The 12178-nt window shown below is 42.5% G+C and overlaps 1 protein-coding gene across 3 annotated transcripts in view; it reads left to right on the top strand.

Annotated features, from left to right (window-relative positions):
* pik3r3b (phosphoinositide-3-kinase, regulatory subunit 3b (gamma)) overlaps positions 1-2369 on the top strand; it is a 120207-nt gene extending 117838 nt beyond the window's left edge. For all 3 annotated transcript variants that reach the window (XM_029000474.1, XM_029000475.1, XM_029000476.1), the window contains 6 exons: positions 348-473; positions 562-704; positions 841-1017; positions 1235-1309; positions 1651-1821; positions 2053-2369. In XM_029000474.1, coding sequence (XP_028856307.1) covers positions 348-473; positions 562-704; positions 841-1017; positions 1235-1309; positions 1651-1821; positions 2053-2251 — 891 coding nt within the window. In that variant the 3' untranslated portion in view covers positions 2252-2369. The remainder of the gene's footprint in view (positions 1-347; positions 474-561; positions 705-840; positions 1018-1234; positions 1310-1650; positions 1822-2052) is intronic.
* Positions 2370-12178: the final 9809 nt, after the last annotated feature.

Below are 12178 nucleotides of genomic sequence, written 5' to 3'. Positions count from 1 at the left end.
AGTACAGTGTCTACATCATTTCTGGTCGTCTCTGCCACGTTACGCCCTCTATTGCTCCCGCCCCGAGCTGCCAGGCAGCTGCTCTGTGTGGGTTTTTCCTGAGAAAGTGCCGAGGCGGCAGCAGGATGGCGCAGTACGAAATATGCCGCTGCTGCATCCTGTGCTGGAAATAACTGCACACACCCTCAGCTCAGAGAGGCCGTCCCTGCTCCCCTCTCTGGTGTTCAGGGGCGAGCAAAAACTCCAGAAGTCCCTTTTATTAATGATTTAAAAACATAAGCAGAATCATCCTCAACAGTTACTGTCTGCCGTACATCAGCAGCCCACACCTTCTCTCTGCTCCGCAGGACCAGCTGGTGAAGGAGGACAACATTGACGCCGTGGGCAAGAAACTTCAGGAATATCACAATCAGTATCAGGAGAAGAGCAAAGAGTACGACCGGCTGTATGAGGAATACACCAAGACGTCGCAGGTACCCTGCCCCCCTTCGGGCGCGTCCGCCTTTCTCGTCCGCGGCGCGGGCCGGATCGGTACTGACGCGGGATGTACTCTGTCCACAGGAAATCCAGATGAAGCGGACCGCGATCGAGGCCTTCAACGAGACCATCAAGATCTTCGAGGAGCAGTGCCACACGCAAGAGCGCTACAGCAAAGAGTACATTGACCGCTTCCGCAGAGAGGGCAACGATAAGGAGATCGAGAGGTGAGCTTTACGGTCATTTAACAAAGTGGACGTATGTGACCGGGACAAACCGTGCACACGTGGGCGAGAATAAAACACGTAAACAACAAATAAGACTGAAGGCAGGATGCTAAAATGCTGGTTCCTCCTAAACCAGGATCATGATGAATTACGAGAAGCTGAAGTCTCGACTGGGCGAGATCCACGACAGCAAGATCCGGCTGGAACAGGACCTGAAGACGCAGGCGCTGGACAACCGCGAGACGGACAAGAAAATGAACAGCCTGAAGCCCGACCTCATCCAGCTGCGCAAGATCAGGGACCAGTACCTTGTGTGAGTGTCTGGGATTTGGAGATTATCATTAAGGGTCATTAGCGGTGAGCTGCTATGTCTGAAAGTCTCGTGCGACACTCTGGCTTCTAGCCTAATCGCACAAAGCAAGACCCTGTAATGCACGTCAGATACAGTTCTGTAGGTTTTTTTTGTTGTTTTCTTTAATAATGATTTTCTTTTCCTTCCTTCTTCCCTTCCCTCTTCACTCCTAATGCAGTTGGCTCAATCACAAAGGCGTCCGTCAGAAACGAATTAACGACTGGCTGGGGATCAAGAACGAGAACACAGACGAGTAAGTTGATTTATTCGGGGGTCTCTCCTTCCTCTGACCCAACAGGCTGGAGGCCTGCAGACGTAGATTACTAGGAAGCCGCCACTCTGTTAGAAATGACGGTGGCTTCTGCGCTGCTTTAAGTATTTCCATTACATTAGAATTAGGAGCCACCTTAACGCTAATCACATGGACTAATGGCCTCCTCAAGTACCAAAACGAATGCAGAGTTCCTACTTCTTACAGATTACAGCCTCTTGTTCATACATAAGGCTTATTACCATACAATAATGTATTAATAACAGCATTTTAAAGGGGGAAAAGCTCTGTTTCGTGATCTTAATCCTTTGCTTTGGCTGCAGTGCCTACTTTGTGTGCGAGGAGGATGAGAACCTGCCTCACTACGATGAGAAGAGCTGGTTTGTGGGCGACCTGAACCGCACTCAGGCAGAGGACCTGCTGCTGGGCAAACCAGACGGCGCCTTCCTCATCCGGGAGAGCAGCAAGAAGGGCTGCTACGCCTGCTCCGTAGTGTGAGTACCGCTCCCGTACAATCCAGTATGCAGCACGGGCTTGAAATATTCCAAATAATATTCCTTATCTTTTGGATTACACATTGTGGGCCTGTTCTCCAGGTCTCCATATGTATTCCTAAACTAAAGAATGAAGCGCAAACTTACAGATTCGTTGAAAAGTTAATACATATGAAGTACTAAGTCCTTGTGTAACATAAATAATTTTTATTTATTTTATTTTTTATGCAGTGTGGACGGGGAGGTGAAACACTGCGTGATCTACAGCACGCCGCGAGGCTTCGGCTTTGCCGAGCCGTACAACCTGTACAGCACTCTAAAAGACTTGGTCCTGCACTATCACCAGACGTCCCTGGTCCAGCACAACGACTCCCTCAACGTGCGGCTCGCCTACCCTGTGTATGCACAGATGCCCTCCACCCGCAGATGAAGCCCCCAACCCCCAGGCGGGGGGGGGCTCCACATTCAAAAGGAGAGAAAGAAATAAAAAAAACAAAAAAAAAAACAAATAGACACTTGCTGCAACACACGCGTCAGCCACCTTGGAGTTATATATTTTTACTAGAACATTTCGGAGGGCATTCTTTCTAAAGACTGCTTGATTTGCACAAGGAAGTTTTAAATGTTTGTGAATGTGAAAAACGGAAGGACGCAGAAGACCCGAGTTTCAGGTTGACCCGCTGCTACCTAAACTCCAGCTGGGACTTTATTTTCTCTCCCGTGTTTTTTTTTTTTTTTTTTTTTTTTTTTTTTTTTATGATCCCTTTTAGCTTTTTATTTAGCTGCTTTCCTGTTTCCCCCCCCCTCTTCACTTCGGTCATTACATACCTTTCATTGTTGAGCGCTTTTTTATTTTTTTTATTTTTTTTCCCCCTCCTTCTCTCCCTCAGTTGAAAAATGACGAGAAAAAAAATGTAGCATAAAGACTCCGGACACTTTTCTCAGTGCGTCTCCCGTTGACTGCTGCTGAGTGGGGGACGGTTGGGGTGGTGGTGGTGCTGAGTGGCCACGAGTATTGAAGACGTCACTCCGAAGTCTTAAAAGAGACAGACCGACAGCGCGTTTTTTTTTTTTTTACAGGGCCGACCTTAAAGGAGGGTTGTTTTCTTGCCGTTTATTTTGTTCCATTTTCTTTTTGGTTTAAGCAGAGGAGGTGACGTCAGTCCAGTGCAGAGACCAAAGTGGTGGGTGTGGGGGTTGGATACATGCATTATTATTATTTTTTAAGAGCAAAGTGAAAGCTGATGCAAGTCAAATTGTCTGAATGTTCTCCACACGCAAAACCGCATCCTGTGGCCTGTACTGCCGCGCTCAAGCTCTGTGATTTTTGTTAACCAAATCACACGTGTGCACACGGCCGGGTCGCAAGCACTTATTTATCAGGAAAATGCTGGGTGCCACAGTAAACCAAATTTGACAAATGTGGCAGCACAAGGTGAAGGAAAATTTAATAATAAATCCCTGTTATACAAGTGGTTTAAAATATGCTTATATGCTGAAGTTGTTCCATAAAATAAATAACTAACTAAATAAAGCTCTGGATTTGGGTCGTTAACTGAGCGTACGAAAAATAGTCAGCTTTGAGAGATTCTCTGCTTGGGTGCTTTGTAGGACAAGGAAAATTTGAAGAAAAGTGCAATCTGGCGCATCGTCGCTTTGTAGGTTAGAGATCCGCCTCGAGCTGCACAGACGAGAGATAATCAAGTTGCGCTGGTTCGGGGGACCCCTCCGAACCCTCCTTGTACCTTCGATAAATCGGTCCCTGTTCTGAAAACCGGTGCTTACACTTGATCAGACGTTGATGATGAAGCTGGTTCCTGTTCATTTGATGTAAAATCTCACAGTGAATGTTTCTGAAAACATGAAGAATTAAAATTCCCAGCTGCATTGTATTCCAGAAATGATTTCTTTTTACTCCTGTTGATTATCGCTCTACTGCTCCCTATACCAAAACAGGCGTGAACGCGATTGGCCAGTGTTGTCGTGACTACAGGAGGGGACTTGCCATGCGCTTGTACTGAGGTCATGGCGCCAGTTCAGCCTGTGCTCTGTGCTGATGGGGGTGGGAAGACATGCAGAACCAGTCACAGATGCAGGGTAGGAGCAGGCAGGCGCATTTTTATTTTAATTTTAATTTTAATTTTTTTTTGTGTTGCCGCTGGGTGGGTTTTTGGGGGGGGTTTTGTGCATTTTCCACTTTCCTATAGCAACATGAGCACTCAGCCAATGTTAGATTAATTCAAATAAAAAGTTTAATAACAGCGCTACAGCTCTTCTTTTGTCAGCCATCCTTTATCCTCAAATTATTTGAAAATGACTTTTACTTTGTTTGAAATTTTATTTTAAACAGGGCCCTAAATGGGTCTCTTTCTATACTTGAACTATTGTATTGGTCACTGTTGAATGTCTTTATATTACATAAGCATACATTAAATGAGAGAGAGAAATTCCTTTCAGCTATTGTAAGCAGTACAGGTGGAAAATTTAAGTGTATATATCAATATATATGGAGTTTTTTTTAAATATATATGTTTAAAGACATCTTGTATTCCCTTTTCCAGGGTTTTTTTTTTTTTTTTTTTTTTTTAAATATAAAATCCCCATGACTTCCCACACCATGACCGCACATTCAACTCTATCTGTTCATTTCCTTGAATTCAGATTCCCTGACATTGAGACCAAAGATTTCAGTTTGACTCATGAATCCAAACACATGAAAGTGGAGGAGTTTTCATTTCACCTTTTTCATTTTATTTTCCGCGAGAACCCAATTTTGGATTTTTATTATCCCCCCACCCCCTCCTTGCTCTCAGTATGCTTCTCCCTTCAGATATAGCACAGGACCTGTTCACACCCTTCAACTGCTGTTCTTGTTTGAAGTCAAATGGAAATGATTGTCAACAGCTTCCACACAGAAAATATTTTAATTATGCATTTAATTTACATATTTTTTTACCCCACCAAAACATCACCAAAAAGTCCCAGTGTCTGTCTCTTAAAATAAAAACATAATTCTTGAATTTGCACACTTAGATCTAGCTGACATTGTTGCTGTTACGTTCTTCTTCAGAAGTGTGTTTGTAGAAGACCTGTTCCCCTCGTTTTTAGCTTTTTTTTTTTTTTTTTTTGTCTTAAGAAGAAATGTGATTGCTTTCTGCCCTGCAGAGAATGACAGTCCGTTTTGTTGGGGTTCTTTGTTGTCTCACTCCAGAAAGCATGCAATATTCTGCTTTTCTTTACCCCCCACGTGGTTTCAGGGATAAAAGAGCATTGCACCGGGGTTTGTATGAGAAACACGTTTACAAATGAAAAATGCCTGTGCATTTTTCCCCCTTTTTCATTGTTATTATTCCCACCATCTTTCTTTTCTTTCCACATTGGGGATGGGACAGGAGATACTGACATAAATGAGGAAAGACAAAAAAAACAAAACATGGTGCATTTACTTCAAAAGCTCAAGGGTTTGGGCACAAACCAAAACATCTCTCCCGAGAGGTCCCCTTTTTACCATAGGAGATTTCGGGCGGGTGAAGGTGAAGGACTCTTTAAGACCAGGTTCCGGTTGCTCCAGGACTGTTAAATAGTGATGTCTGTTATTTTGCCCCTCATTACAGTTCTGCAAAATTCCGTTTGCAGTCTGATTTGAGTATGCTGTTATTTCTCACTGTTTGGGGGTCTTAAGTGTTCTTACCACTGCTGTTCTGATCACAACACCCAGCACAGCTTAATGGAGTAAAGCTTCTTTTAAAAAAATGAAATAAAAAAAGTTACAAATAAAAATGAAAATGTTTATTTAAAAGAAAAAAACAAAAAAAAGTATCCCACTCTCCCTTCCCCTTTTGACTTACGTACAGACCTAGCATGCTTCTTTGCTACTCTTGACTGTTGTTTTGTGTATAAAAGAAGAAAAAAAAAAAGATGTTAAAACTGTTATTTGTCTGTTTATGGTGTATTCGAATATGAATTAAATATAGCTAATGAAAGGACTCACTGCTTTTTACTGCAACAAGTTAGAGCCCTGTACCCAGACAGCGGGCCGAGCAGAGTGGCGCTGTTGTGAAATACTGAGAAAGAGGAGCAATGAGCAATACGAAACATCCTGAACGTCCACTCGCGCTTCACCATGTGGACGTACTTTGTTGCCTGATTTGAATGACACATTTCATCATTTCACGCTGAGGCTGGTTTGGTTCATATCTAGCCCAGTGGTCAAGCTGGCCGGTCAGGACTTTACTCCAGCATGGCTGATCTCCACCAAACACTTTTTTTTTTTTTTTTGTACCTGTTGGTCAGAAAGAGACAGTGTTACGAAAACTCTTTCTCTGTATTTCCCAGTCAGCCCTGCTCACGGCCAATAGGTATCCTTCAGTTACAGTTCCCTCCACCGTACGATATTTTCTTGTATCCGTTGCAATAGTTTGTATTGGTTGTAGAATCTCCACTTGTTATTAACTCATGTATGATACCAATGGAACTCCACAATATTCATTTCTCTCGCAGAAATAAAGAAATATTTTGTTCAAGCTTTCTCTTGGTGTGAATGTTCGTGTTGTTGACCTTCTTGTTATGTACATACACACACAGATCTACTGTTTCACACAAGCTCTGGGCCTTAAGTCGTATTAGTGCAATTCCTGGTAAAGATGAGAGCAAAAAAGAATAGATTTAAAAAAAGAAAACCCACACCAAATGCCTGGTTTGCTTCCTAGCTCTGGAATGGTAGAATGTAAAGGAAAAGAGGAGGGAGCAGGGACGTGGGGGACTCATCATGTAGTCCATTGGCTCCTACACATGCATTAGCTCAGGTATGCTGTAAAAGCCAATACGTGACTGTAGCCGCTGCCAATGGGCATTAATGGCACAGGATGGGGGGAAAAGTTGATTGTGGGCAGTAGAAGGGAAAAACAGTGTCTTTAAACTGACACCTTGTTATCCCGGTAATGAGTGGACGACCCTCAAAGTCACCATTTAGTCGCCCTTGCATATCGTACACTGAGCGCGATCTCCGGAGACGTACAGAATTCCAGTCTCATTAGACCTCCCCTAAACCCGCCCCCTACTCCACTTCCCCATCCTCCACTCCTAAATCTGGCAAGAGCCAAGTCATGCATATGGAAATGAGTATAATTAAGACACGGCTCTGGAAAGAGTTTGATTAGTGCAGCCTAATAGGACAGTGATCAGAGCCGCAGTGGCGGTGTGGGCTGTTCAGGCTGTATGTGCGGAGGCAGAATCCCAAACAGCCTTAATAGTCATTAGGATGAAATTCATCAGCGGTGAAGTTACACAATTAAGTAGCAAATTTTTTTTCCCCATGGCAATATTTGAAAAATGCACAAAGCCTCACATAACATAATTCTATCCACCCACTTTTCATTAGTTCCCTTTTTTTGGGGGGTTTTACTTGTTACCTGCATTGCTATCTGATGGTGTGGTTTGATTTATCTCTTTGAATCGCTGTCAAGTTACCTGGTGACTAAAAAAAGTTCCTTTCCTGCATTGAGCATGCTGCCCACAGATATGCCCTTATAACTATAGACTCACCAATTCATCTAGTGTACAAGCCTTTGGATGGCAGAAAGAAACTCACACCAACACATAAAAACTTGCATGACCTTGGTTTTCTTTACTATGATTTGATGTATGAGTTTTATTTTTGTGTGGTAAAACCCACATACCTTATTCAGAAGCCTCCTCTAATAAGCTAAATACAGAATATTAATGGAAAAGTGTGAAGAAAGAGCCGTAACTGATTATTAAGGGAAATAACGACGGAAATAAGTTCAAAGTTTTAACCCAACATCTTGATCTGGGGTGGCATGTGAGCCCACCTCCTGTATATGTTGTTTGGCTGTGTGAGGAGAGAAGGTGTAGAGGAGGGGGGGTCGAGAGGCAGCAGCCGCCGCAGCCATGGAGAAGTAAATTAGAGCCAGACAGAGAAAATAATAACGGGATAATGAGCTTGCAGCTGCCCGGTGGGCCAACCCTGGGCACAGCCTGGTGAAAATTTACTACCCCATAATAAGTCTTCCACATTAAATCACCCATGCTGCCAGGGCCAGCCCTAATGCAGTCAGGAAGCGTGGCCCTAAATATACTTTACCAAGACTCGTGGGAGATGGGGCGAGGCTTAACACTGAGCTTCATACATTACGAGGTGTAATTAAGTTTGTAGATTTGCCCCTAATATCACCACCACCAGCACCACCCCCTTTATAAGGCTAAATTGTATACATTATTGATACAATTTGCTAGTAAATTACAGATTTCAGTTATTCATGAGGTCACTGCTGTATTAAAAGTGTGTTTAAGCACTGTATTAAGCCTGAGGCTGTATGAATCCACTGACTGGTCAACCAGTCAGGTAGCACATTATAGATCTACCTAAATTATTTGGTGGTGCGGCTGTTAGGGGTGTGGCCTCCAGGGCTGTGAGTTTGAATCCCAGCTTGTCTGTTTGCATGCTCTCCCCGTTTTGCGGGTCTCCTACTGGTTCTCCGGTTTCCTCCCACCACCCAAAGGCAGGCTCACTGGATGGATTGGTGACTCTAAATTGTTTGTAGGTGTGAATGTGTGAATCAGTGTGTGTCCCCTGTGGTTAGCGATCTCTGGCATTTGAGTTATATGGAAAGTGAGTGCGTGAGTGATCATTTATAACTTTGTTGATGAGTTTTTCTTATTCTTTTTGTAATATTTTCTGTTCTGTTTTTTTATGGCTGACATTAAACCTTTGAACTGTAGCATAATAAAAAATAGTTTTATGTTTTTAAATGCATAGGACATTTCATAAGAGCCAAGCGCATAAAAGCAGTGTACCATGCACAGCTCAGAGGGTGTTACTAGATTGCAATATCATTTCCTGCCTCCGAGGGCTGCTGTTAATGTGTCTGCACTGAAGACGTGGTGTCATTGTACACAGACGTCATTCATTTCAATTACAGGTCAGTGTCTGTGGAGTCAATCTGACAGCCTTGTCCTGTACAACCTACTGACCTTCATCTCGGATCATCACATGCTATTTTAGTCCTTGCTCAGGTCCTCCAAATATTTTAGTTTTTGGTGATTGATAAGCTCTCCAACAACCAGACACAGAACACACAAGAAGACAGAAATGCACACACACATTCAGACAATGAATGCTAAACTGATTGAAAGTCTGCCCTATTCCTCTGAGCTTCATTAGGTAGACTGGAGGTCCATCATTGAGAATGCAGATGAGAGATGCTGACATTCACTAATCTATAGAGGTCAGAGTTCACCTGATCTTTACGTTCTTTATCTACTGCAGCCGTCCAGTGGGAACGAGGACTCAAGGTGAGCAATGAAGACTCTGAGCCAGCTGCAGCTTCAGCTCACCACTTCAGGACACACAATAATAGCAAAATCAATAGCATCCAAGTCGCGCTGCTCAATACAGCGGCGTCCTGCCAGCATCAGTTATTGAAACGTGAGGTCCAGGGTGCAGGATATTAATCTGGAAACCGATTCCCCTCCCTGAAGTCATCAACTTTAAAAAAGCCTTAACTCTGTTATCACTGTTATGTCTTCCTTCTATCAACAGCAACATCCTTCACAGGGCTCCACAGATTTTCCTGAAACCTCATGTCAGCAAAAACCCAGAGGACTCTAAAGATGGCCATTGTGTCAAGTTTCCACCATGACATGATATAGGGCTTCACCATTCTTCATTGAAATGGCAGTGGTGATGTCTTAACATATCGGTTTTTTGAAGGACAACACATTTGTCATATTTAAAATTTCATCACATATCATAGACCAGTGATAGGATGGATAGTACAGAGATGTTCTATTCGTTTGTTCATAGGCACTAGGTTCGGTTGTATGTTAATGGTGTAGCCGGTCATGAGGGAAGGTATTAATCCTGCAAAACCAGTGCTGTTTGATAATTAAGCATTAATTCACTCCTAGTGCTGATATTGGCAGATGCAGGCACCAGGGTGAAGGCCAAGATCAGAAGCCCAACAGACCAGGGTCAATTATTTCAGGCTATAGTCACCTTTACTTTATAGACTCAACATTCAAAGAGAAGATCTTCATCTTGCGATACTGTAACCTTCAGACAATAAAAATTGGTTTGGAAAGAAATGGAAAAACTATGGAATACTAGTAATTGTGAAGCCCCAATGGCTGGTAGAACTGACAAACTGACACTGACAAACATCAGATACAAAACCAGAAGACAGCTTTAGCAATAAATATTCATGTATTTATTTGTAATTGCACGTTTTTTATCATGCGTTGTGCTCAACAGAGACAAGATGATACTGGAAGCCCCAGACTCCTCTATTTTACTCATTGTGTTAGCACAGACCCAGGCCCAGGCAATATTTTTGAACTGGCATAAGGTGCTGTGCTACACGCTACTTGTCTGCTAGTGCATTGTCAAAGGAATCCTCACAATTTACTGAATTCAATAGATAAAATTAGAAAAACATTTCATGATGTTTACTCATGCAATGTTCTGACGGACAAATCCACAATGTGGAAGTAGCATGCTGTCATTCGTCAGGCAATTATAATTAAAATATCATGTTCTGGTGACAGAAATAATTACACACCCCAAAAGGGTTACCAAGTGAATCTTTCTGTTTACGTAAATCCTGAGGATGCCTTTGACTTTTCCCTAGCCTTCATGCCCTGGAGTTCTAACCATGTGATTATCAATAGCCACACCCACCCAACACAGAGCACTACAAAGCCCAGGCACTCCCGTCGGCAGGTGTCTGATCTTCGTTCTGAGCTCAAGGCACCAGGAAGAGCTGCTTCCTATTCAAGATTCTGCCGAATTACATTATCGTTCAGTGATCCTTCACCTACGAAGAGAGAAGATAGTTTATGAGCCACGTCCCATTGTTATTTTGTTTTTCTGATCTTCAAGAAATTGCCTGTTTCTGGGTCCTTCCTTCATTGCCCTGGCATCACACTAGTGAACATGGCCCATGCTTAGCAAAAAAACAGCATCCAGTGGTTATAAATGCACGGCTGAAGAGAAGAGAAAAAGACCTGAAGCAACACCTGACAATCACGCACTAACATGGAGACTGCAGCCATCCTCACAAGCTCTGATCCAACCTTTGCTTCTTTGAGGTGGGCTACAGTGACTTGAAACACTTTCAACAACTGTTCAGATCCACCCAACCACAGGCACAGACCAAGCAATAACACTCTGCGCCTTGTGAAAAACTGACCCCCCCCCCATCATTTTCTTCATCTTCAAGGCTTCCCTCAGCCTCCTTTCATTTTCTGGAGTGGAATTTTCAGCAAGGCAGAATAAATGTTGACTTTATTTCAGTGCTTTGAATTCCCCACCCTGCTCTGCTTGAGCAGTTTTGGCACCGCCTGGCCTTATAAGGCTGTGTGCGTGGCTGATGAAAAGACTATTTTCTTTTTTCTCTCTCTTCTCCCCCCCCCTTTTTTTTTTTTTTTTTTTTTTACTGGTGTCTGTTTCTTGAGTTTCATTCTCTCACACAGGTTTGGGTTCGGGTCTTGGCTCAGCTCCATTACACGGCCTACTGAAGATATTACGCGTTTGGCAGGGCAAGGAGGAGGGATGCTGTAAAGCAGAACACTTTCATCTCTATCCAGTTTGTAATCTCTTCACACAGCAAGTGTAGTTCCATTCCCACTACATGTACACTGAAATAACATTACATTTGAACTTCATATGCAAGCAATGAGAATGGTGCCACAGCAAAGGCATCAAAGCTGCAACTGTTGCATTAAAAGGACTTTCAATGCAACAGTTTTTTTTTTTATTGTCACCAATAAAGGTCTTACAACAAGCACTGATAAATGAGTTACCAAAACCTGCTCTACACAAATGCTGCACAGCCACTCATTTCCAAATTCAGGTTGGCAGTAGTATCAATAGTATCAGCCTGTTGAGCTAGTTTACACTAGAGGGAATTTTATTCCTAATAGGAAAATGATTTATTATTGACTGTCATCCAATGTCAATACCTCAAAAACATATTACAGTCTATTTGCTGTATTATGACATTGCAATTATGTCACATTTACCAGTACAATAATATTACAATGCAAAATACAATAGTCATTATTGTTTTAAAAAATATATGACTTTACAGGAAGTAATTAAAATCATAAAGTAATTATAAAGTAAAAAGTAAGGAAGTAATTAAAGTTATAGTAATATAACTTTAAAATATCAATCCATCCAAATCTATAGAAGAAAGTGCTGCCAGTACTTGTCATTGTTGAGCTTTTTAAGATAGCCTTGACCAACCATACATGCATGAGATAATCAAAAAAAAAAAGTCATTCTGGTAATGTGGAATTTAGATTAGAATAGTTACAGCAACATTTCTACTGTTTT

The sequence above is a fragment of the Denticeps clupeoides genome, chromosome 13, assembly GCF_900700375.1.
Source record: "Denticeps clupeoides chromosome 13, fDenClu1.1, whole genome shotgun sequence".
In the NCBI taxonomy this organism is placed as follows: Eukaryota; Metazoa; Chordata; class Actinopteri; order Clupeiformes; family Denticipitidae; genus Denticeps; species Denticeps clupeoides.
Note: the sequence above shows the minus strand (reverse complement) of the source record. Positions and strands in the feature narration are given on the sequence as shown.